The sequence below is a fragment of the Canis lupus genome, chromosome 38, assembly GCF_003254725.2.
Source record: "Canis lupus dingo isolate Sandy chromosome 38, ASM325472v2, whole genome shotgun sequence".
Taxonomy (NCBI): Eukaryota; Metazoa; Chordata; class Mammalia; order Carnivora; family Canidae; genus Canis; species Canis lupus.
In genome coordinates this window covers 23,961,432-23,988,246 of record NC_064280.1, presented here as the reverse complement: position 1 = coordinate 23,988,246, position 26,815 = coordinate 23,961,432, and the positions used below count along the sequence as shown (strand labels likewise).

The following is a 26,815-nucleotide window of genomic DNA, read 5'->3' as shown; positions in this document are numbered from 1 at the left end:
CCCAAATTAAGGAAGTTCTCAGCTATGATTTGTTCAAATACACTTTCTGGTCCTCTGTCCCTGTTGGAGCTTTCTGGAACCCGAATTATACGTAGATTTTTCCTTTTGAGGCTATCATTTACTTCCCTCTATCTTTCCTCATGGTCTTTTAATAAATTTTCTTTTTTTTTCCTCAGCTTCCTTCCTTGCCATCAACTTGTCTTCTATGTCACTCTTTCTTCCACCTCATTAACCCTCACCATTAGGACCTCCAATTTGGATTGCATCTCATTTAATTGATTTTTAATTTTTGCCTGATTAGATCTAAATTCTGCAGTCATGATATCTCTTGATTCCTTTATGCTTTTTTTCCAGAGCCACCAGTAGCTTTATAATTGTGCTTCTGAATTGGCTTTCTGACATCAAATTGAAATCCATATTCTGTAACTCTGTGGCAGAGAGTACTGTTTCTGCTTCTTTCTTTTGTGGTGAGTTCTTCTTTCTACTCATTTTGCTCAGTGCAGAGTGGTTGTATGACCGAGCTGAGTCAAGAATATCAACCACGACCTAAGTAAATTTTACCCTAGATGATTCTGACTAGGTCAGAGACCTGAAATTGAAAACAAAGATCAGAATGAAATAAAACAAAAGTACCACTAAACTGAAAAACACATTTTAAAACAAAGTAGTAATAAAAGGCCACGAATCCCAAAGAAGAATAAAAAAAAGAAAAAAAGATACAAGAAGAGAGAAAAAGCAAAAGTTAAGAAGAAAAAAGAAAAAAGAAAGAGTAGAAAAAGTGGGGGGGGGGGGCTGGGAGATGGTGGTGGTGAAGAATTTGTAGTGGAGGAAGAATGTAGTCTACCTGAGGGGTCCTAGAGGGTGATCCTCTTGGTTCTGAGTTTATTAAGCTCTGTATGTTAGAATATGCTCAAATTTATATAAACCAGAAATACTTGTAGAGAGCCCCAACATTGACCACAAAAACATAAATGAGATAAAAGAGGGGAGCAGTATGGGAATGAAGAGAGAATATAATCTCACAGAATGAACCAGCACAGTGTTGTACTTGGTCTGGGTGCATGCTGGTCATGTTTTAGAAGGTATTACCTTCTGCCATTGGAGAACAAAATGAGACACAGAGAACAAAAAATACAAAACAAAAAAGTATATCTTGTGTATCTCCAAAACTGAATTGAGTATGTTGAAGGCAATCTAGAAGTGGAAAATATATCTAGGACCCGTAATTGTAGATATGTGAAAGTCAAAAAGGAAGAAACTTAAAAATGAAGAGGTGGTAAAATATTGTAGTTAAGGTGGGAAAAGAGAAAAAAATTGGAAATTTATAGTCTGATATAAAAACGAGTTGTACTGGAAAAAGGGGAAAAAGTCGGAAGGGCACCCTCTGGTTCTATATGCTGTAAATCGCTGGACTTCTGGAGCTTCCCAGGGCTGTTTGGTCAAGAACTTGCTCTTCCTCTGTCCTTCCAGCTGGTCTTCTGTGGGATGGGCTGCTGTCTGATTCTCAGGTGCGTGCACCTGGGTGAGCTGCCCGCCCCCCCTGCCAGGTGCCGGGCTCAGTGAGAGCTGTGTATCCCGGGAGACTTCTGTTCCCTGGGGCCGCCCCCTCCCAGGCACAGGGTGACACCAGGATGAACAACCACACGGTGGTTGGCCAGCTCTCCAGCTGGGCGGCCAGCTCTCCAGCCCTAGAGTCAGCTCCCGCAGTAACTCCCTCAGCTCCCAGTGGACACTGGCCTGGATGCTCCCGGGGTGGCGGGGGGCGCTGACCTGCACAAATGGGGGGTGCCTGGGGGCAGGAGCATCCTCACTGTCCTGTGCCCTCCCCCATCCCCTGGGGGCACCTGGTGGCAGGAGGGTCCCCCAACCCGGTGGGAGGGCAGGATCCTGGGCTGTGTCCCCCGGCGCCCTGGGATCCGGGACCTGTACTGCTGGAATCATGCTCCCGAAGGCAGCAGGGCGCAGCCTCTTCCCCCGGACCCCCCCCCCCCCCCCCCCCGCCGCCGCAGCTTCTCCCCGAGGCCCCCCTGGTGTGCGCTCCAGCCCTTACCCAGACCAGCTGCGGTGTGTGGGTGCGCTCCCTCTGGGCGCCCCTCCTCTAACAGGTACCCTGGGGACTGGAGGTGACCCCGCCCCCCCTGCAGTCCCGCCCGAGTTCTCTGATGAGAACCTTTCCCTCCCGGAAGAATCCAGTGCAAAGTTAAAGTTCCCACCTCTCCGGGGCGGGGCTCTCCTGTCCCCGAGGCCCCGCCCCCTCGGCCCGGTTCTTCATGCCCCACCCTCACTTGATTCTTTTTTGTCTTATTCTTTTCCACCTTCCCACCTTGTTAGAAGCGAAAACCCTTCTCTCTGTAGCATCTGTCTGTTCTCTCTACATCTTAGGTCGGATTTGCAGGTGCTCAGGATGGTGTGAAAGTCATCCAGGTGAGCTGGGGGCCAGGTGTGGTGAGGACCCTGCTCCTGCGCCAGCTTGCCCCACCATCCACATTCCAGTCTCTGATGGTCTGTTTTCCTCTTTCCCTTCATTTCCCCCCTTATCATATGTTCATCTGTTTTGTCTCTTAAATTTCACGCCTGACCGAGATCATATGGTGTTTGTCTTTCTCTGATGGACTTGTTCCACTTAGTATGACACCCTCCAGCTCCATCTACCTTGCTGCAAATGGCAAGATTCCATTATTTTGATGGCTGAGTAAAGTCCCTGGTATCTACAGCACATCTTCTTTATCCATTGATCATTGATGGACATCTGGGCTCTCTCCAGAGTTGGTAATGCTGCAGTAAGCTTTGGGGTGCCTGTACTCCTTTGATTCTGTGTTTTTGCACCCTTTGGGTAAGTACCTCGTAGTGAAACTGCTGGATCACAGGGCAGCTCTATTTTGAACTTCGTGAGCGATCTCCAGAGCGTCCCTACTAGTTTGCATTCACACCAACAGGGCTGGAGGGCTCCCCTTTCTCCACATCCTTACCAAAAGCAGGGTTCCTTGTGTTGTTGACTTTAGCCATTCTGACAGGTGCAAGGTGGTTCTCATCATGGTTTTGATGTGTATTTCCCTGACGTTGAGCATCTTTCTATGTGTCTGTTAGCCATCTGGGGTTCTTCTTTGGAAAAGTGTCTACTTAGGTCTTTCACCTGTTCCATAACTGGATTATTAGTTTTTTTTGGATGTTGCATTAATAAGTTCTTTATAGATTTATTTATTTATTTATTTATTGGAGTTCAATTTGCCAACATTTAGCATAACACCCAGTGCTCATCCCATCCAGTGCCCCCCTCAGTGCCCGTCACCCAGTCACCCCAACCCCCTGCCCACCTCCCTTTCCATCACCCCTTGTTCATTTCCCAGAGTTAGGTGTCTCTCATGTTTTGTCACCCTCACTGATATTTTCACTCATTTTCTCTCCTTTCCCTTTATTCCTTCTCACTAATTTTTATATTCCCCAAATGAATGAAACCATACAATGCTTGTCCTTTTCCGATTGACTTACTTCACTCAGCATCATACCCTCCAGTTCTATCCACGTCGAAGCAAATGGTAGGTACTTGTAGATTTTTTTTATAGATTTTGGATAGTGACCCTTAATTAGATATGTCATTTGCAAATATATTCCATTCTGAGGGTTGTCTTGTAGTTTTGTGGTTTCCTTCACTGTGCAGAAGCTTTTTATCTTTATGAAATCCCAGTAGTTCATTTTCAGTTTTCTTTTGCCTTCAGTGATGTGTGTAGTAAGAAGTTGCTGTGGTCCAGATCACCGAGATTGCCACCTGTGTTATCCTCTAAGATTTTGATGATTTCTGATCTACATTCAGTTATTTCATCCATTTTAAATTTATTGTCATCTATGCATAAGAAAGTCACCTAGATGGACAGTTCTGCATGTGGCTGTCCGATTTTCCCAGCATCATTTGTTAAAGAGACTATTTTCCCATTGGATATTCTTTCCTCCTTTGTCAAATATTAGTTGACCACATAACTGTGGTTCCATTTCTGGGTTCCTGGTTCTGTTCCTTTGACCCATGTGTCTGTTTTTGTGCCAGTACCATACTGTCTTGATCACTATAGCATTGTAATAAAGCTTGAAATCTGGAATTGAGATGTCTCCATTTTTGTTATTTCTTTTTCAGGATTACTTTGGCTATTTTAAGTCTTTTGTGATTTCAAAAATTTTGTCTTTTGTGATTTCAAAAATATTTGTTTTTGCTTTATGAAAAATGCTGGTGGTATTTAGAAAGGGATTGCATTAAATGTGAAGATTACTTTGGGTGGTGTAGACATTTTAATAATTTTTGTTATTCCAATCCATGAGCATGCAATGTTTTTCTATTTCTTTGTGCTCTCTTTAATTTCATTCGGAAGTGATCTGTAGTTGTCAGAGTACAGATCCTCTACTCCTTCAGTTATGTTTATTCCTAGGTATATCTTATGCTTTTGGTACAATTGTAAATGGGATTTACTCCATGATTTCTTTTTCTGCTGCTTCATTATTGCTGTATAGGAATGCAAAAGGTTTCTTTTTTATATTTAAATTCAATTAATGAACACATAGAGCATCATTAATTTCAGACCCAGTAGAGTTCAGCAATTCTTCAATCACATTTAACACCCAGTGCCCGACACATCACATGCTCTCCTTAATGTCCATAATCCAGTTACCCTATCCGTTCACCCACACCCCTCCAGAAACCATCAGTTTCTTTCCTATAGTTTAAGAGTCTGTCATTGTTTCTTTACCTCTCTGATTTCTTCCCATTCTGTTTGTCCCTCCCGTCCTGTATGATCCTCTGCACTGTTTCTTATATTCCTTATATGGGTGAAACTGAATGATAATTTTCTTTCTGGGATTGACTTACTCCACTCAGCATAATATCCTCCAGTTCCATCCATGTTGATGTAAATGGTAAGATTTCATCCTTTCTGATGGCTGAGTAATATTCCATTGTATATACACCACATCATCTGTCAAAGGACATCATGGCTTCTTCCGCAGTTTGGCTATTGTGGACATTACTGCTGTGAACATCTGAAGGTGCCCCTTCAGATCACTCCACTTGTATCTTTGGAGTAAATACACCGTAGTGCAATTGCTGGGTCATAGTGTAGCTCTATTTTTAGCTTCTTGATGGGCCTCTATATTGTTTTCCAGAGTGGATGCACCAACTTGCATTCCCACCAACAATGTAAGAAGGTTCCCCATTCTCCACACCCTCACCACTACCTGGTATTTCCTGATTTGTTAATTCTAGCCATTCTGACCAGTGTGAGGTGATATCTCATTGTGGTTTTGATTTGAGTTTCCCTGATACCAAGGAATGTGGAACATTTTTTCAGGTGTCTGTTGACCATTTTTAGGTCTTCTTGAAGAATTGTCTGTTCATATCTTCTGCCTATTTCTTAACTGAATTATTTGTTTTGGGGGTGTTGAATTTGATATGTTCTTTGTCGACCTTGGATACTAGCCCTTTATATGATGTCATTTGCAGATATTTTCTCCTGTTAAATAGGTTGCCTCTTAGTTTTGTTGACTATTTCCTTTGTTGTGCAAAAATTTTAATCTTGATGATTCCCAAAAGTTCATTTTTGATTTTGTTTTCCTTGCCTTTGGAGATGTGTCTAGCAAGAAGTTGCTGTTCCTGAGGTCAAAGACATTGTTGCATATGTTGTCCTCTAGGATTTTGATGGATTCCTCTCTCACATTGAGGTCTTTCACCATTTTGAGTTTATCTGTGTATGGTATAAGAAAATGGTCCAGTTTCATGTTTCTACATGTGGCTGCCCAATTTTCCCAACACCATTTATTGAAGAGATTGTCTTTTTCCATTGGATAGTCTTTCCTCCCTTGTCAAATATTGGTCGACCATAGAGTTGAGCGTACATTTCTGTGTTCTCTATTCTGTTCTATTGATCTATGTGTTGGTTTTTGTAACAACACCTACTGTCTTGATGATCACAGCTTTGTAATAGCGCTTGAAGTCTGGCATTGTGATGCCCCCGCTTTGGTTTTCTTTTTCAACATTCCTCTGGCTATTTGGGGCATTTTCTTGTTTCATACAAATTTTAGGATTATTTGTTCTAGCTCTGTGAAAAATGTCAATGGGATTTTGATAGGGATTGCACTGGGTGTGTAAATTGCTCTGGGTAGCATAGACATTTTAGCAATATTTGTTCTTCCAATCCATGAGCATGAATGTTTTTCTATCTCTTTGTGTCTTCCTCAATTGCTTTCAGAAATGTCCTGTAGTTTTTAGAGTATAGATCCTTTATCTCTTTGGTTAGGTTGATTTCTAGGTATCTTATGGTTTTTGGCACAACTATAAATGGGATCCAGTCCTTAATTTCTCTTTCTTCTGTCTCATTGTTAGTGTATAGAAATGCCACTGACTTCTGGGCATTGATTTTGTATCCTGCCACACTGCCGAATTGCTGCATGAGTTCCAGCAATCTTAGGGTGGAGGCTTTGGGGTTTTCTATGTACAGTATCATGTCATCTGTGAAGAGGGAGAGTTTGACGTCTTTTTTGACAATTTGAATGCCTTTTATTTCTTTTGTTGCCCGATTGCTGAGGCTAGGACTTCTAGTACTATGTTGAATAGCGATGGTGAGAGTGGACATCCCTGTCTTGTTCCTGATCTTAGGGGAAAAGGTCTCAGTTTTTCTCCACTGAGAATGATATTTGCTGTGGGCTTTTCATATATTGTTTCAAAGTATTGTTGTATGAAAATATGTAGGGAATGACCCCAGTCCTTTGGTACTAGTTGAGACCTGATTTGTGACCCAGTATGTGATCTAGTCTGGAGAATGTTCCATGTGCACTTGAGAAGAATGTGTATTCTGTTGTTTTAGGATGAAATGCTCTGACTATATCTGTGAAGTCTATCTGGTCCAGTGTGTCATTCAAAGCCCTTGTTTCCTTGTTGATCTGCTTAGATGTTCCGTCCATTGCTGTGAGTGGGATGTTAAAGTCCCTCTACTATGGCAGCCCAGTGGCTCAGTGGTTTAGCGCTGCCTTCAGCTGACGGCCTGATCCTGGAGACCCGGGATCAAATTCCATGTCGGGCTCCCTGTATGGAGCCTGCTTCTCCCTCTTCTTTTTTTTTTTTTAATTTTTATTTATTTATGATAGTCATACAGAGAGAGAGAGAGAGAGAGAGAGAGGCAGAGACACAGGCAGAGAGAGAAGCAGGCTCCATGCACTGGGAGCCTGATGTGGGATTCGATCCCGGGTCTCCAGGATCGCGCCCTGGGCCAAAGGCAGGCGCCAAACCGCTGCGCCACCCAGGGATCCCTGCTTCTCCCTCTTCCTGTGTCTCTGCCTCTCTCTCTCTCTCTCTCTCTCTCTCTCTCTCTCTCTCTCTGTCTCTCATGGATAAATAAATAAAATCTTAAAAAAAGAAAACACATCTAAAGTACATAGCCAGGCCCTGGCACATAGTAATCATTCAGGAAATTAAAGTCCCTGTACTATTATATTAGGATCAATGTGTTTCTTTAATTTTGTTATTAATTGGTTTATATAATTAGTTGCTCCCAAGTTAGGAGCATGAATATTTATAATTGTTAGATCTTCTTGTTAGACCTTTTAATTATGATATAGTGTTCCTCTTCATCTCTTTTTATAGTTGTTGGTTTAGAATCTAGTTTGCCTGATATAAGGATTGTTACTCCAGCTTTCTTTTGTTGTCCATTAGCATACAAATCTGGAGGTGTCTTTGGGTCTAAAATGAATCTCTTGTGGACAGCATACAGATGGATCTTGCTTTTTAAACCCAATCTGATACCCTGTGTCTTTTGAGTGTAGCATGTAGTCCATTTACATTCAGAGTAACTATTAAAATATATGATTTTAGTGCCATTGTATTCCCTGTAAAGTCACTATTTCTGTAAATTGTCTCTGTTTCTTTCTGGTCTATGTTACTTTTGGGCTCTCTCTTTGCTTACAGGATCCCCTTTAATGTTTGTTGCAGGGCTGGTTTAATGATCACAAATTAGTTTTAGTTTCTGTTTTTCCTGGAACTCTTCATCTCTCCTTCCATGCTGATTGACAGCCTTGTAGATAAAGTATTTTTGGCTGCATGTTTTTCTCATTTAGTATCTTAAATATATCACCCCAGTCCTCTCTTGCCATGCAGGTTTCTGTCGATAAATCTGCTTCCAGTCTAATGTTTCTTCCCATATAGGTTAAGGACCTCTTGTCTCAAGCTGCTTTCAGGATTTCTCTTTATCTCTGAAATTTGCCAGCTTCACTACTATATGGCAAGGTGTTGACATATTTTTATTGATATTGAAGGGAGTTCTCTGTGCCTTTTGGACTTGAATACCTGTTTCCTTCCCCAGATTAGTGAAGTTCTAAGCTATAATTTGCTCAAATGTATCTTCTGTCCCTCTTTCTCTCTTTCTTATTCCTCTGGGACCCCAATTATTCTAATAGTTTTGCTTTATGGTACCACTGATTTCTTGAAGCATTCCTTTATGATCCAGTAGTTACTTTTCTCTCTTTTCCTCAACTTCCTTACTTTCCATCATTTTGTTTTCTATGTCACTGACTCTTTTTCTGCCTCATTTACGCAAGCCATTAGAGCATCCATTTTATATTGCATCTCAGTTAAAGTATTTTTAATTTCAGCCTGATTAAATTTTAGTTCTTTTATTTCTGCACTAAGGAATTCTCTAGTGTCTTTTATGCTTTCTAAAGCCCAGCTAGTATCTTTATAATTGTTATTCTGAATTCCAGGTCTGACATCTTAATTATATCCATAGATTAAATCTATGACAGAGTATTACCTCTGGTTCTTTCTTCTGTTGTGAATTTCTCCTTCTAGTCATTTTGTCCAGAGAAGAATAGATGAATGGGAGTAAAAAATAAAAAATATCAACCGCTTCCTCAGCAAAATATACATTAGACAAATCTGAAGAAATCAGAAACCAAAAAGAGGGGAAAAAAGAATATAATCTAATATGTGGAAAAATAGGGTGATACACTTGGTCTTGGGTATATTTTGGTCTGTTTGTTAGAAGACACTAGTCCCAAAATTGTAAGGAAAGAAAAAACTTATATTTATACAAAAATAAATTCGAATATAGTGAAAGGAAGCCAAAAATGAAGAATATTCCTAGAAAATGTAAATAAAAATGAAAATTTAAAAATGGCTTTAAAAGAGTTGATGAAACAAGAAACTAGTTGATAAAGATAAAAAGGAAAAGAGAAAAAAATTCAAACCGAAAGACTAAAGAATCGTAAGAAAAAATCTCGAATTCTATATACTATTTTCTCCTAGTACAAGAGTTTTTCAGTTCTGGGTGATCTGTAAATTTGGTATTAGCCTGATGTTCCTGTTGGTCTCCTGGGGAGGGGCCTCTTGCACTGATTCTCAGGTGTCTGCCTGGGCAAAGTTGCACCACCTCTTGCCAGGGGGCTGGGGCAGGGTAACGTGCTTTGGGTTGCTCTATGTGGCTTTCATTCCCTGAAGGCTTTCCAAGCTGCCTTGGACGAAGAAAAAATTAAAATAACAATGGTGGCACCCCAATCTCCAGCCTGGAGTTGAAAGATCGTGGCCTCCGCTCTCCACTGCACCCTCAGGGATAAGCAGGCAATCACTTTTGTGTGTGCCAAACTGCAGACTCCTAGATTGCACAGCCACACCAGTCCTCTTTGGGAGATGGGTCTCATTGTGGTTCTACCACTTTCTGGGCCCCTGTTCTTAGAATGATCACTGCATCATGCACACAGCCCTGCTGTTTCTTCTGGGGACAGGAGGGTCTTGCTGCATTTCTATCACTTGCTGGGCCCCTGCTTGGACAGCAGTTGCCTGATGGTGCCACAGTTTGTGGTTTATGGCAACAGAAAGCTGAGAGCCCTCCCCTGGCTCATTGATGGTAGCCAGCTTCTCTGCTCCAATGCTTAGGAACTGTGCTGCACTCAGGCATCCCTGCTCTTTCTGTGACCCCAGGGATCCTGAGACTACATTGTCCCACTTAGGATTTTGCCCTGCTTTTCCACCTGAGCACCTTTCAGGCAGAGTGCTGTCCCTCCACAGAGCAGACTTCTGAAAGTTCTAATTTTGCACTCGCTGCTATATCACCTCCCCTAGCTGCCTTAACAGTCTCCCTCCTCCGCCACCCCCCGCAGTTTACCTTCTGATATATCCACTCACCTTCACGTATCTGCACCTTCCACCTTGCACAAAGTGGTCACTTTTCTATTTGTAGAATTGCCGCAACCCTTTTCTTAGATCTCAGGTCGAATTGACAGGTGTTTAGAGTGATTTGATAGCTAGCTAGCTGAATTCAAGGGACCAGATGAAATGAGGTCCTCTACTCTTCCATCATCTTCCCTCCTAGAAATGCAACAGATTTCTGCATGTTGATTATATATCCTGCAACTTTGCTGAATTCTTCTATCAGTTATCATTTTTTTTTTTTTTGGTGGAATCTTTTAGGTTTTCTACACAGAGTATCATGTCACCTCCAAATAGTGATAGTTTGACTTCTTCCTGGTCAATTTGAATGCCTTTTAATTATTTTTGTTGTCTGATTGCTGAGGCTAAGATTTCCAGTATTGTGTTAAATAGGAATGGTGAGGGTGGACATTTCTGTCTTGTTCCTGACCTTAGGGGAAAGGATCTCTGTTTTTCCACACTGATGATGATATTAACTATTTGTCTTTCATATGTGGCCCCTATGATGTTGAACTATGTTCCATCCATCCCTACTTTCTTGAGAGTGTTTTAAAAAATATTTTATTTATTTATTTATTTATTTATTTATTTATTTATTTGAGACACACACACACACAGAGGCAGAGACATAGGCAGAGGGAGAAGCATACTCCCTGCAGAGAGTCTGATGTGGGACTCGATCCCGGGCCCCTGGAATCACACTCTGAACCAAAGGCAGGTGCTCAACCACTGAGCGCCACCCAGGTGCCCTGTTGAGAATTTTTATCAAGAATGGATGCTGTGCTTTATCAAATGCGTTTTCTGCAGCTATTGAGAGGATCGTATCATTCATATCCTTTCTTTTATTAACATGGTGTATCCTACTGATTAATTTGTAGACATTGAACCACTCTTGCAGCCCAGGAATAAATCTCAGTTGATCATGGTGAATAATTCTTTTAATGTACTGGTGAAAATGATAATGAAAATTTTTGCATCCATGTACACCAGGAATATTTGCATGCAATTTTTTTTAAGTAGGGTATTTGTTTGGTTTAGGAATCAAGGCAATGCTAGCTTCATAGAATGAGTCTGGAAGTTTTCCTTCCATTTCTACTTTTTGGAACAGTTTGGAAAGAATAGGTATTGACTCTTTTTTAAATGTTTGGTAGAATTCCCTTTGGAAGTCAACAGGCCCAGTATTTTGTTCATTGCAAATTTTTTGATTACTGTTTCAATTTTTTTGCTTGTTGTAGGTCTTTTCAAATTTTCTATTTCTTATTTTTTCACTTTTAGTAGTTTGCAAGTTTCTAGGAATTTGTCCATTTCTTCCAGATTTTGCAGTTTGCTGGAGTGCAGCTTTTCATAGTTTTCTATTGTAATTGTATTTCTGAGCTATTATTTGTGATCTCTCATCTTTCATTTGTAACTTTATCTATTTGGATCGTTTCTCCTTTTTTTTTTTTTTTTTGCTAAGTCTCTCTAAGGGGGTTTATCAATGTTATTAATTCTTTTGAAGGACCAGTCTTTAGTTTTGTTGATAGGCTCTAATGTTTTGCTTTCCTTTCTTTTTTTTCTATGTCATTTATTTCTGCCATAATCGTTATTATTTCCCTTCTTCTGCTTTCACTAGCCTATCATTACTGTCCCTTTTGTAGCTCTTTTAGGCATAAATTTAGGTTGTGTCTTTGAGGCTTTTCTTGCTTCTTGAGGTAGGCCTGTAGTAGAATATATTCCCTCTTAGAACTGTCTTTGTTGCATCCCAAAGGTTTGGTTACCAGTTTCCATTTTCATTTGCTTCCATGAAATTTTTTATTTGCTCTCTATTTCCTGCTTAACCCATTCATTACTTAATAGGATGCCCTTTAACCTCTATATATTTGTGGTCTTTCCAAATTTTTTCTTGTGGTTGACTTCAAGTTTCATAGTGTTGTGGTCTGAAAATATGCATCATATGATCTCAATCCTTTTGTACTTGTTGAGGGCTCATTTTGATCAGGTACATTATCTACTCTGGAGAATGTCCCATCTGCATTTGAGAAGAATGTGTATTCTATTGCTTTAGGATGAAATGTTCTGAATATATCTATTAAGTTCATCTGGCCCAGTGTATCACTCAAACCCAGTGTTTCCTTGTTGGTTTTCTTTCTTTATTTTCTTCTTTTTTAAAGAAAGTATCTGGAAGGGGGCAAGAGGGTGGAGGAATAGGGTCCTCACTCACCTGGTCCCACAAACTTACCTAGATAACCTTCAAAACATCCTGAACACCTATGAATTCGACCTGAGATTTAAAGAGAGAACAGGTGAAATGCTACAGAGAGAAAAGTTTCTGCTTTTAACAAGTCAGGAAGATGAAAAAAAAAGTGGGGGAGGGTAACTGAGTAGCCAGGCTAAAGCAGAGCAGTGAAAGCGTCCTGGGCAGGAAAGCTCAACCACTGCGAAGCGGGAACTTTAAAAATCCTCACCAGAGTTTTCCCTGATGGAAAAGTGCTTAGTAGGGAAATCAGGGAAAATCTCAGGAGGGGTAGTGAAGCCTCAAGATTCCAGGAGTCACTATAAGAGGAGGGGTGCCCTGGGGAAATATCACAGAAAACTGCGGTCCATTATTGGTAAAAGGCTGGAGGGCCACAAACTCTCTGGGGCATTTGGAAGAAGCCAGTTGGTTAGGCGGACCACCTCTGGGTGGAGGTGGCTGTCCTCCATTCCCTTTGGGAGAGGTGGTCCCCAGGAGCGCTAGTCTAGTGGCACAGGGCCCTGGATCCCAGTGTGCCAAAGCAGACAAAGCCAGCGATCCTGCATTCCCCTGGGACTGGCAGAAGCAGGGAGGGCACAGGACAGTGAGAACTCTCTGCCCCTGGGCACCCTGCAAGCTGTCCAGATCAGTGCACCTGCCCTTGCCCCGGGAGCATCTAGGCCAGCGTGGATGGGGAGACTGCGGTTAGTTACTCACAGGGAGCTGCCTCCAGAGCTGGAATTCTGGCCGCCACCATTGTTGTTTTTCTTCCTTGTTTCACCTTGTGTCTGGGAGAGGCGGGGCCTCCAGGGAACACAGGCCTCACAGGAGAAAGCGCTCACACTGAGCTGGCACCTGGCAGGGGGCGGGGCAGCTCTCACCAGCACAGACACCTGAGAATCCACACAGTGGACTCTCTCCCAGAAGATCAGCTGGAAGAACAAGGGAAGAGCAAGTTTATTGACTAGGCAGTGCTGGAAAGCTCCAGGACCAAAGGAAAATAGTATGTAGAACTAGAGGGTCCCCTTTTCTTTTTCTTCCCCTCCCCTTTCCCATTATGACTCATTTTTATATCAGACTAAAAATTTCCAATATTTTTTCCTTTCCCACATTGGCTAGAGTATTTTACCAGTTCTTCATTTTAAAGTTTTTTTTTCCTTTTGACTTTCATATCTCTACAATTACACGTCTTAGATATATTTTTCACTTCTGGATTCCCTTCAACGTATTCAATTTAATCTTGGTAGATATATGAAATATAGGTTTTTGTTTTTTGTTTTTTTCTGCCTTGTTTTGTTCTACAATAGTGGAAGTTAGTGCCTTCTAAAACATGACCAGCATGCACCCAGAACCAAGTGGAATGCTTTCTGGTTTATTCTGTGAGATTATATTCTTTCTTCCTCCCCATTCTGCCCCTTTCTTTTATCTTGTTTATGTTTTTGTGGTAAATATTTGGGCTTTATATAAGTATTGCTGATTTATGTAAATTTGGGATTGAGCATCTTCTAACATACAGAACAAAATATACTCAGAGCCAAGAGTATCACTCTCTAGGACCCCTCACGTAGACTAGGTTTTCTCTCCACTACCACTTCCTCACCACCACCATCCTCCACCCCCACTTTTTTCCTCTTTTCTTTACCTTTTTCTTTTTTCTCCTCCTTTGTGATTTTTGGCCTTGTATTTTTACTGCTTTGTTTTAAATTTTGTTTTTCACTTTAGTGGTTCTTTTGTTTTATTTTGTTCTGTTCCTTTTCTTTTATTTTCTCGTCTCTGACCTCTTCAGAATCATCTAGGGTGTATTTTACTTAGGTTGTGTTTGATATTCTTGACTCAGCCTGCTCATACAGCCACTCTGCACTGGACAAAATGAGTAGAAGTAAGAGGTCACCTCAAAAGAAAGAATCAGAAACAGTACTTTCTGCCACAGAGTTACAGAATTTGGATTTCAATACAATGTCATAAAGTCAATTCAGAAGCACAATTATAAAGCTACTGGTGGCTCTGGAAAAAAGCATGAAGGACTCTAGAGACTTTATTACTGCAGAATTGAGATCTAATCAGGCTGAAATAAAAAATCAATTAAAAGAGATGCAATCCAAACTGGAGGTCCTAACTGCTAGGGTTAGTGAGGTGGAAGAGAGAGTGAGTGAAATAGAAGACAACATGATGCTAAGGAAAAAAATTGAGGAAAAAAGAGAAAAACAATTAAGAGCCCATGAGGAAAGGCTTGGGGAAAAAATGATAGTTTGAGAAGGAGGAATATACATATAATTGGGATTCCAGAAGAGGCTGAGAGAAAGAGCACCACAAAGTATATTGGAACAAATCATAGCTGAGAACTTCCCTAATCTGGTGAAGGAAACAGGCATTCAGATCCAGGAGATAGGATGACCCCCAAAATAAAAAAAAAAAAAACTGTTCAACACCCCAACATGTAATAGTGAAACTTGCAAATTCCAAAGATAAAGAGAAAATCATTAAAGCAGCAAGAGACAAGCAATCCTTAACTTATTTGAGGAGAAATAGTAGATTATCAGCAGACCTCTCCACAGAGACCTGGCAGGCCAGAAAGGGCTGGTAGGATATATTCAGGGTCCTAAATGAGAAGAACATGCAGCCAAGAATACGTTACCCAGCAAGGGTCTCATTCAGAATAGAAGGAGAGATCAAGAGCTTCCAAGATAGGCAGAAACTGAAAAAATATGTGACCACTAAACCAGCTCTGTAAGACATATTGAGGGGGACCCTGTAAAAGAAAGAGGCAGCTCAAAGAAATAATCCACAAAAACAGGGACTGAATAGGAACAATGACACTAAATTCATTTCTTTCAATAGTAACTCTGAATGTGAATGGGCTAAATGAGCTCATCAAAAGATGCAGGGTTTTGAACTGAATAAAAAAAGCAAGACCCATCTATATACCATCTACAAGAGACTCATTTTAGAATTAAGGACACCTCCATCCTGAAAATGAAGAGGTAGAGAACCATTTACCTCTCAAATGGTCATCCAAAGAAAGCAGGGGTAGCAATCCTCATATCAGGTACATTAAAGTTTATCCCAAAGACTATAGTAAAAGATGAAGAGGGACACTATGTCATACTTAAAGGGTCTATCCATCAGGAAGACCTAACAATCATGAATATTTATGCCCCTAATGTGGGAGCTGCCAAGTATATCAATCAATTAATAACTAAAGTAAAGAGACACTTAGATAACAATACACTAATAGTAGGAGACTTGAACATGGCACTTTCAGCGAATGATAGATTTTCTAAGCAGAACATCACCAAAGAAATAAGGGCCTTAAATGATACACTGGACCAGATGGATTTCACAGATTTTTACAGAACTTTCCATCCAAACACAACTGAATACATATTCTTCTCAAGTGCGCATGGAACTTTCTCCAGAATAGGCCACATACTGGGTCACAAATCAGGTCTCAACCGATACCAAAAGATTAGGATTGTCCTCTGTATATTTTCAGACCACAATTTTTTGAAACTAGAACTCAATCACCAGAATAAATTTGGAAGAAACTCAAACACAAGGAGGTTAAAGAGCATCCTACTGAAAGATGAAAGGGTCAACCAGAATATTAGAGGGATGCCTGTGTGACTCAGTGATAGAACATCTGCCCTTGGCTCAGGGCATGATCCTGGGGTTCAGGATCGAGTCCCACATCAGGCTTCTTGCAGGGAGTCTACTTCTCTCTCATCCTGTGTCTCTGCCTCTCTCTCTATGTCTTTCATTAATAAATAAATAAAATCTTTAGAAAAACCCCTGGGAAATTAGAGAAGACTTAAAAAGATTCATGGAAACTAATGAAATGAAGATACAACCATTCAAAATCTTTGAGATACAGCAAAAGCAGTTCTAAAAGGGAAGTACATTGCAATACAAGCTTCCCTCAAAAAATTGGAAAAAACTCAAATACACAAGCTAAACTCGTACCTAAAGGAATTGGAGAAAGAACAGGAAGTAAAACTTACACCAAGCAGAAGAAGAGACATAATAAAGATTCGAGAAGAACTCAATGAAATAGAGACCAGAAGAGCTGTAGAACAGATCAACAAAACCAGGAGTCGGTTCTTTGAAAGAATTAATAACATAGCTACATCTCTAGCCAGCCTTCTTAAAAAGAAAAGAAAAAAGACTCAAATTAATAAATCATGAAAGAGGAGAGATCACAACCAATACCAAGGAAGTACAAACGTTTTTAAAAATGTATTATGAGCAGCTCTATGTCAAAAAATTAGGCAATCTAAAAGAAATGAGTGCATATCTGGAAAACCACAAATTACCAAAACTGGAATAGGGAGAAATAAAAAGCAGATCAAGCCAATTACCACCGAGGAGACTGAAACAGTCATCAAAAACTTCCCAAGAAACAAAAGTCCAGGTCCCGATGGCTTCCCAGGGGGATTCTATCAAACATTTAAGGAGGAAATAATACAAAAAAAGGAAAACATACCTATTCTACTAAAGCTGTTCTGAAGGTTAGAAAGAGATGGAATACTTCCAAACTCGTTTTATGAGGCCAGCATCACCTTAATTCCAAAATCAGACAACGACCCCACCAAAAAGGAAAATTATAGACTAATATCCCTGACAAACACAGATGCAAAAATTCTCAACAAGATACTAGCCAATAGGATTCAACAGTATATTAAGATTATTCAGGATAACCAAGTGGGATTTACCCCTGGGATGCAAGGCTGGTTCAACACTAGTAAAACAATCAATGTAATAGATCACATCAGCAAGAGAAAAAACAAGAAGCATAGTATCCTTTCAATAGATGCAGAGAAAGCATTTGACAAAATACAGCATCCATTCCTGATCAAAACTCCTCAGAGTGTAGGGATAGAGGGAACATTCCTCAGAATCTTAAAAACCATCTACAAAAAGCCCACAGAAAATATCCTTCTCAATGGGGAAATACTGGGAGCCTTTCCCCTAAGATCAGGAACAAGACAGGGATGTCCACTCTCACCACTGCTATTCAACATAGTACTAGAAGTCCTAGCCTCAGCAGTCAGGCAACCAAAAGAAATAAAAGGCATTCAAATTGGCAAAGAAGACGTCAAACTCTCCTTCTTCTCAGATGACATGATACTGTACATAGAAAACCCAAAAGACTCCACCCTAAGATTGCTGGAACTCATACAGCAATTCGGCAGTGTGGCAGGATACAAAATCAATGCCCAGAAATCAGTGGCATTTCTATACACTAACAATGAGACTGAAGAAAGAGAAAGGAAGGAGTCAATCCCATTTACAATTGCACCGCAAGCATAAGATACCTAGGAATAAACCTAACCAAAGAGGTAAAGGATCTATACCCTAAGCCCTACAGAACACTTCTGCAAGAAATTGAGGAAGATGCAAAGAGAGGGAAAAACATTCCATGCTCATGGATTGGCAGAATTAATATTGTGAAAATGTCAATGCTACCCAGGGCAATGTACACGTTAAATGGAATCGCTACCAAAATACCATGGACTTTCTTCAGAGAATTGGAACAAATCATCTTAAGATTTGTGTGGAATCAGAATATTCCCCGAATAGCCAGGGGAATATTGAAAAAACAAATCAGAGCTGGGGGCATCAAAATGCTGGATTTCAAGTTCTACTACAAAGCTGTGGTCATCGAGACAGCGTGGTCCTGGCACAAAAACAGACACAGATCAATGGAACAGAATAGAGAATCAGGAAGTGGACCCTCAACTCTATGGTCAACTAATATTCAACAAAGCAGGAAAGACCATCCATTGGAAAAAAGGCAGTCTCTTCAATAAATGGTGCTGGGAAAATTGGACATTCACATGCAGAAGAATGAAACTAGACCATTCTCTTACACCATACACAAAGATAAACTCAAATGAATAAAAGATCTAAATGTGAGACAAGAATCCATCAAAATCCTAGAGGAGAACACAGGCAACACCCTTTCTGAACTTGGCCACAGCAACTTCTTGCAAGATACATCCACGAAGGCAAGAAAAACAAAAGCAAGAACGAACTATTGGGACTTCATCAAGATAAGAAGCTTTTGCACAGCAAAAGAAACAGTCAACAAAACTACAAGACAACCTACAGAATGGGAGAAGATATTTGCAAATGATGTATCAGATAAACGGCTAGTATCCAAGATCTATAAAGAACTTATTTGACTCAACAGCAAAGCAGGAAAAATCTAATCATGAGATGGGCAGAAGACATGAACAGACATCTCACCGAAGAAGACATGCACATGGCCAACAAGCACATGAGAAAATGCTCCGCATCACTGGCCACCAGGGAAATACAAATCAAAACCACAATGAGATCCCACCTCACACCAGTGAGAATGGGGAAAATTAATAAGACAGGTGACAACACATGTTGGAGAGGATGTGGAGAATGGAGAACCCTCTGCACTGTTGGTGGGAATGTGACCTGGTGCAGCCACTCTGGAAAACTGTGTGGAGGGTCCTCAAAGAGTTAAAAATGGATCTGCCTTACAATCCAGCAATTGCACTGCTGGGGATTTACCCAAAGATACAGATGCAGTGAAACGCCGGGACCCCTGCACCCCGACGTTTATAGCAGCAATGTCTACGATAGGCAAACTGTGGTGGGAGCCTCGTTGTCCATCGAAAGATGATGGATAGAGAAGATGTGGTCTATGTATACAGTGGAATATTCCTCAGCCACTAGAAATGACAAATACCCACCATTTGCTTTGACATGGATGGAACTGGAGGGTATTATGCTGAGTGAAGTAAGTCAATTGGAGGAGGACAACAATTATATGGTTTCACTCATACAGGGAATATAAGAAATAGTGAAGGGGATTAAAGAGGAAAGGAGGAGAACCGAGTGGGTAAAAATTAGAGAGGGAGACAAACCTTGGGAGACTCCTAACTCTGGGAAATGAAGAAAGGGTTGCAGAAAGGGAGGTAGGTGGTGGTGGGGTTGGGGTAACTGGTGATGGGTGCTGCGGAAGGCACTTGATTGTATGAGCACTGGGTGTTATAGCATCTGTTGGCAAATCAAAGTCCAATAAAAACAAATTTTAAAAAAAAGAAAGTCTCTTCAACAAATGGTGTTGGGAAAACCAGGCAGCTACATGTAAAGGAAGGAAATTGGACCTCTTTTTTACGCCATAGAAAAGTAAAGTCAAAGTAGATTAAGGACCTAAGTGTGAGACCTGAAATCATAAAAATCTTAGAATGCAGCAGAAGCAATAAGGTCTTTGTCATTAGCAGTAGAAGCATTTTTCTAGATATGTCTCCTCAGGATAAGGAAACAAAATTAAAATAGAAAACAAAATAGACAAACACAAAACTGTTGGGAGCACATCCAAATAAAAAGCTTCTGTACAGCAATGGAAATAATCAACAAAACTAAAAGACAATCTCCTGAATATGAGTAGGCATTTTAATAACATATGTGGTAAGTGAATAGGATGCAAAATATATAATGAACTTGTACATCTCAACACCTAAGAGAGCAAATAATCCAATTAGAAATGGACAGAGTACATGAATAGCCATTTCTCCAAAGAAAACATGCAGATGTCCAACACACAGATGAAAAAATGCTCAGCGTCACTCATCATCAGAGATATAGAAATTGAAAACCACAATGAGATGTCATCTCACACCTGTCACACTGGATAAATTAAAAGCAAACAAGACAAAAACCATGAAAGAAACAAATGTTGATGAGTCTGTCGAGAAAGAAGAACACTTGCCCACTGTTGGGAGGAGTGTAAACTAGTATGTCCACCATGGAAAGCACTACGGAGGCTCCTCAAAAAAATTAAAAACAGAATTACTATTAGATACGGCAATTTTACTACTGGATTTTTTTGTGTGTTATTGAATATTTACCCAAAGAATGTGAAAACAGTTCATTGAAAAGAATCATGCCTCCTGATGTATACTGCAGCCTTATGTACTAAGTGGGCAACATACGGAAGCAACCCAAGCATCCATAGATAGATGAATAAAAAGAAAAGGTGTGGTATGTACACACAATGGAATATCACTCAGACATAAAAATAACTGATCTCTCCACTAGCCACATGAATCGAGCTAGAGAACATGATGGGAAGTGATGTAAGTCCATGAGATCAAGACAAATACCAAATGGTCTCATTCACATGTGGAATTTAAAGAACAAAACAAAAGAACAAAGAAACAAGTGACAAAAACAGACTCTTATCTACAGAGAACGCACTGCTGGTTCCCAAAGGGAGGTGAGTGGAGAAGGTGGGGGAAACAGGTGAAGGGGGTTAGGATTCCATTAACATTGATGAGCACTGATAAGGTATAGAATTGCTCAATCACTCTATTCTACACCGGAAACTCAAATAACATTGTTAACTAGAGTGGAATTAAAAAAATAACCAAACAAAGAAAACCTAACCCAGCATTCTAAAATGTATATTCTTAGTTTATGCGTTTTTCTTCCCAGGTAGACTCAATGCTCCTTGAATACCGTGCCTGCCCTGCGCACACTGTACTTTCATGAGGACGGCAGAGTGCTTGGGTCCAGGCAGGTGCTAAGTGACTGGTGGCAAGAGAATATATATTAATGCAGGTCAAACGGAGGGGGTATTCTTCTGATGTTTTAAGGACTGGAGGTTGCTGAGGCTGCTACAATCATGGGGAATCTGGACAAGCAAATAGAGCATCTGTTGAAAAGAAGACCCTTCCCTTGGGCCCAAATGGCACCTTGGTCCGGACCAAGTCCCCAGATCTGGTTTAATCCCTAACCAACTGCAGTTCCCACCTCCCCCAGAGAGGGAAGTCTTCACCATCAGTGAGGGACTCTCTGGTTTGGCCCAGGGAGGTTCTCTGTCACATGGGCTCTCTCCATCCCCACGGAGGGGAGGTCATCCGCGTGGTTAGACCCCCTGCTCTCCCCGTTAAGGGTAAGGGACCTTCCCTGGAACACTCCTTTCTCTTCTTTCACCAACTTCCTTCCTATGAAAACCCTCCATTTGCACCACAGCTCAGAGCTCCCCTTACCTGCCAGGTGGGAGGCTGCCCCATTCTTGAATCACTTAATAAAACCAGGTGGATCTCTGAATTGAATTCTTTGGTTGGTTTTTTGGCACAAGCAGTGAGAAGTCAGAGATGTGAAGGAGCTGGGTGGGGGTGGGACGGGGACAGAAATACCTGGGGGGGGTAGTGTCACAGGGCAGGAGGGACAGAGGGACAGCAGGTCCAGGGCTGGTGCTGGGAGCTGGGTGTTTTCCTGGGTTACTGTCTGGGTGAGAAGAAAGGGCCTGAGAGGTGGGGCCACTATTCCAGGCCACACAGGACTTGTTCTGTAGCATCTGAATCAGGGGGCGGGGGCAGGGGCAGGATGGACGCTGGTGACAGGGAGAAGCTGGAGGCCAGAGGGGAGGCAGAGCAGGAGGGGAAGTGAGACTGAGTAGGTGTCCAGGGCTGAGGGAGGAGCACATTTGCATTGTGGCAGAGACTCAGGGAAGGGTTGTGTGTGAAGAGGAAGTCAGAGGAGAGGGGCTGGGAGGGGGTCTGTGTATGAGGACAGACGTCAAAGAGCGACTTTGCAAGAGAAAGAACATCTGCAAACACGATGCTCTTCCTGCAACTTGTGCTGTTGGCGGTTCTCTTACTGGGGGGTGACAGCGAAGGTGGTGAGAGCTCGGGTCCTGCCCAGAGGGCGCACGTGTGTGTGTGTGTGTGTGTGTACATGTGCTTTTGAGTCTACCTGTTCCTGTGTGTCTCTGTGCATTTCCCTCAGTCTGTGTGTCTGTAAGTCTGTGTGTCTGTGATGTGTGTCCATGTGCTTGTGTGCATTCGAGTACGTGTATATGTACGTGTGTACCGGTGCCTGTCTGGTGTCCGTGCACATGTGTGGGTAAGTGTCTGGGTGTCTCTAGTGTAGATGTGCATATGTGGGTGCGCATGTGTGATCCCTGTGTGGTTGTGTGTGTGCAATTGTCTCTGTGTGTGTGCTCGGGTGGTGTGGGTTCCCGGCACAGACCTGGGCAGGCAGAGAGTCAGCTGGGTCCTTCCCAAGCATCCCCGGCCCCAGAGCCCTGTGCTCTCCTGAAGGATGGGTGCGAGGCTCGGGCTCAGGGGCAGCACGTGTCTCCTGAGTCGACTACGGTTTCTCTGTCCTGCAGATTTAGGGTCCCGTCCCCGGCACCTTAGTCTCCACTCCCTTTCCTTCTCCAGGCCTTGCACTCTCAAAGCTTATGTCCTTCCCCACAGATTCCCAGGAGCCGATCTCCTTCCGGATCATCCTGACCACATCCTTTTACAGCAGTTCCTCGACGCAGAATCAAGGCTCAGCTTGGCTGGATGAGCTGCAGACTCACGGCTGGAACAACAAGACAGGAGCTTTCCGTTACCTGCAGTCTTGGTCCAAGGGCAACTTCAGCAACGAGGAGCTCCTGGAAGTGCAGAACTTATTCTACACATACACCATCCGATCCCCTTCCACATTTCATAACCACATCCGTGACTGGCACCTTGAATGTGAGTTCTGTTCCCTCGGGCTTGGGTGGCAGGTGGCAGGTGCGTGTGTGTCTCCCTGAGTTCCTTCTTCCTCTAGGAAATGAGCTCCACCGGACTCTGAACCTCTTGTTTCTCTGCCGTATAAAGGTTCACACTCATCTGGGCAGAGGATGGAGCCAGACCCCGATTGTTGAAAAGATCCACATCTTCTGCTCCATCTCGCTCCTCTCATTGGCCACAGGCTGGGCTCTCCCGTCCCACTAGTTCTCCCACGACCACCCCTTTCCCTGGCCTCCAACCAGGCAGCTCTGGTCCTCGCTCTGTGACTGACTCCTTGATCTGTGTGCTTTTCTCCCCATCCTATCCCAGCAGCGATGTCTGTCTATGCGACCCTGTCACCCCCTGTGCTCCCTTCACCCTCGGTTGTTTCTAGCCCAGTTCTCCCGCCGAGCCCTTCCTTTTTTTATGCCCACATCCTTCATGTTTCTCCTCCAACTTTTGCTCCTTCCTCTATCAATCAGCTCTTCCTCTGCTTCTGGTGACCACCACTTCCCCTTGGTGTGAGGCTCCCCTCAAACCAAACTGTGCTCCATTCCTTTCAATCCCCTGAACTTTCCCTCTGCTTCCACCATCCATGGCTTCCACTCGTCTCATGTCATCTCTTTCACTCCCGCTGTCGTATCACTCACATCTGTCTTCCCCAGATCCCTTTCAGATTCAGCTGGTATTAGGTTGTGATTCCCACTTTGGAGAAGCATCAGCAGGCTTCCTGCAGTTGGCTTATCAGGGATCTGATCTCCTGAGCTTCCAGAACACGTCATGGAGGCCATCTCCAGAGGGAGGAAGTAGGGCTCAGAAGATCTGCAGTCTTTTCATTGAATACCATGTTTTCAGTGAAATAGTCCACAAGCTCCTCTTTGACTCCTGCCCCCGGTTCCTGTTGGGTCTTCTCGATGCAGGGAAAGCATATCTCCAGCGTAAAGGTCAGTCCTTCACCCTCCCTCCAAGATTCTGCATCCTGCACTCAGAAATTTGTACCAGTCTCTCAAATTCAGAGTGAGATGGAGTCAGGAGGGAGAGGGGTGATGGTGATGGGCTTCAAGAGGCGGAAAGTTGTGTCTGTAAGGTGATGTGAGCACCTCCCCTCAGTCTGTGAATCCCTGTCCTGTTTCCGCAGTGAGGCCCGAGGCCTGGCTGTCTGCTGGCTCCAGCCCCGGGCCTGGCCATCTGCGGCTGGTGTGCCACGTCTCCGGCTTCTACCCCAAGCCTGTGTGGGTGTCGTGGATGCGGGGCGAGCAGGAGCAGCAGGGCACATTGTATAGCGATATTTTGCCCAATACCGATGGGACGTGGTACCTTCAGGTGTCCTTGGATGTGAAATCCAAGGAGGCAGCTGGCCTGTCCTGCCGTGTGAGACACAGCAGTCTAGGAGGACAGGACATGGTCCTCCACTGGGGTGAGGAAGAGTTGGGTCCGGCTGGGAAAGGGGCACGGGGTCTTTCAGCAGAGTTGGGGAGCCTGATGAAAAATTTAGGTTGCTAGTGATTCTAGTCCCCAAAATTAAAATATCTGTATCCCAAGAAATGGAAGAGCTGAGGATGAGGGTCCTGCAAATGTGGGAGGATGCGGAGGGTTAGGTGGAGTGTCCATCTCTGAGGAGGGATGGGAGAAGTGAAAGGAGGAAGGGCGGTCAGTCAGGAAGAGGGTGACAGGGGCAGAAAGGTCGTGGGAGGTGCAGTTCACCCTCTGTGCCCAACCCCACAGAGCAGCCCCACTCCATGGGCTTGGTCTTCCTGGTGGTGATCGTGCCCCTGGTGCTCCTGGCAGGCCTGGCGTGGTGGCTCTGGAAGCGCTGGTGAGTCCCTGGAGCCCCCTTCCTGCTCTTTCCCAAGTGTCTCCCCACTTTTCCGTGTGTCCTCAGCCCTCCTGCCGCCCGTGCCCTCCCCCCTGCAGCCTCCCCTCCACCTGCTGCAGGGGGCCTCCTCCTTGTTCCTCCAGGAAAGCCCACTGGAGACCTCAGTGTACGGACTTCCCTTCGGAGCAGGAACCCAGCAGCCCAGCCTCCAGCACTTACCTAAACCCAGCTCAGCACTGACGTCCTGGCAACTCCCTGTGGCCAACTCTTCCTTAGTCCTCCCTATTGACCGGTTCTCAGTGTCAGCTCAGCATGATTCAGGGGGATTTATTGTTCTGACTTGGTTCTGGAACTTAAATTTCAAAATTTAACTCAGCATAACCTGTTGCCCCAGCAACCTCATGGGTCACAGACATCATATCCTCCAGTGAGTCATCCTTTCCACCAGTGAGCCATCCCTGAGTCAGAAGTGAGGCCGTGTCTGCCTGGCGACAATTGCCACCACCTTTTCCCTCACTTTGACAATTCTATTCCTGACCCCCATCACTTGTTGCCCCCATCAGGCCCTTTTCCCTTCTAATTCTTAGGATTCTTGAGAGCAAAGTCCATGTCTTTTTAATATTTGCATCCTTGGCAAGGAGCCTCAGCTACAGGGAAAATGTCCTCAGTAATAAAAACCTGCGTTAAATTCATGTTAAATTCTTAGATTTTTCTTATTCTTTTTCTTCCTACCATGTTTGTAGTAACTGAGATGTTTGATCCTCTTCTTTTTTTGGGGGGGGGGGTGGTTTGATCCTCTTCTTGTTAGAAGTCTTGTCACCTGGCCAGGGGACTCACACTTTCCCTGTTCCTGTTGACACCTCCAGGTCTCTATGTAGAAACAATTTTTCTATTAAGATTTGTATTATTTAACTACATAAACCTTTTGGATGGATTGTTTTTCCAAGTATTCTGAATCAAGTAGAACGGTAGGATTCAGGTTCTTTTTTTTTTCTTTTAACCATTTTATTTATTTATTTTATTTTTTGTATGATTTTTTTTTATTGGAGTTCGATTTGCCTACATATAACATAACACCCAGTGCTCATCTCGTCCAGTGCCCCCCTTGGTGCCCGTCACCCAGTCACCCCATCCCCCCCCACCTTCTGCCCCTTCCACCACCCCTTGTTCCTTTCCCAGAGTTAGGAGTCTCTCATGTTCGGCCTCCCTCTCTGATATTTCCCAAAAAACATCAAAAACCTGAATCCTGAGAGAAAATGAGTGGGGAAAATGAGGATTCAGGTTTTTAATGTTTGTTGGGCTCAAGGCACCAGAAGACCTACCACTCTGGGTATTTTAAAAATAAAAGGTCAGCTGACTTCCTGAATGACAATTTGCATTTTAGCAAAATCAGCAGTTGATTCGCAGGTGCATAAACATGATGATGCCTGAGAAGGAGCAGGGCAAGTATGTCCTGAAGGGAAAGGAGATGCTCCAGGAAAGAGAACAGGAATGCTGTGGTCAGGGATGAGAGGGGACCCAGCAAGGTGAAAGCACACAGCGCCTTCTCGCATTCCTGGGCGCTGTGTCACAGCCGCTGAGGACCTGGAGTCAGCGGCACTGAGCCAGTGCTCCTGGGGCAATGCAGGGTTCGGGTCCTGGGACCTCTGCTCACAGCACCTGCCACCTGCTGACTACGCAGCTTGGTTTCAGGTGTGCCTGTATGAAGACAGCCTCTTGGGGGCACCTCGTTTGAGCGGTTGAGCGGCTGCCTTTGGCTCAGGTGATAATCTCAGGGGTCCTGGGATGGAATAATAATAATAATAATCCAGGTTCCTGCTGAGCAGGAGATCCGATTGTCCCTCTCCCTCTGCTCCTTCCCCTGTTTGTGCTCTGCCACTTAAATAAATAAAAAATCTTTTTAACAAATAAAGACAGCGTCTTTAATACATATATACTTGTAAACTATATATTGAAATTCCAGCTCAGAAGTGTCTAACATTTCTCGGCTTGGGTACTGTGACCACCAGCGTCTTGCAGCCCCACAACCGTGCTACCCAGGATGGTTTTAGAAAAAAAAAAACAAACAAGAAACGGTCACCGTC

The 26,815-nt window shown here is 43.1% G+C and overlaps 1 protein-coding gene across 4 annotated transcripts in view; it reads left to right on the top strand.

Annotated features, from left to right (window-relative positions):
• LOC112642937 (T-cell surface glycoprotein CD1a-like) overlaps nt 1–25,423 on the top strand; it is a 114,654-nt gene extending 89,231 nt beyond the window's left edge. Inside the window, exons 1-6 of one of the 4 annotated variants that reach the window (XM_025420689.3) lie at nt 21,812–22,047; nt 22,631–22,897; nt 23,581–23,859; nt 24,054–24,332; nt 24,641–24,731; nt 24,875–25,423. In XM_025420689.3, the coding sequence (XP_025276474.1) occupies nt 21,990–22,047; nt 22,631–22,897; nt 23,581–23,859; nt 24,054–24,332; nt 24,641–24,731; nt 24,875–24,971 (1,071 nt within the window). In that variant the 5' untranslated portion in view covers nt 21,812–21,989 and the 3' untranslated portion in view covers nt 24,972–25,423. Of the gene's footprint in view, nt 1–21,811; nt 22,051–22,630; nt 22,898–23,580; nt 23,860–24,053; nt 24,333–24,640; nt 24,732–24,874 lie in introns of those variants that run through there. The other 3 variants (XM_025420686.3, XM_025420687.3, XM_049106953.1) reach the window with 3 other exon arrangements.
• Nucleotides 25,424–26,815: the final 1,392 nt, after the last annotated feature.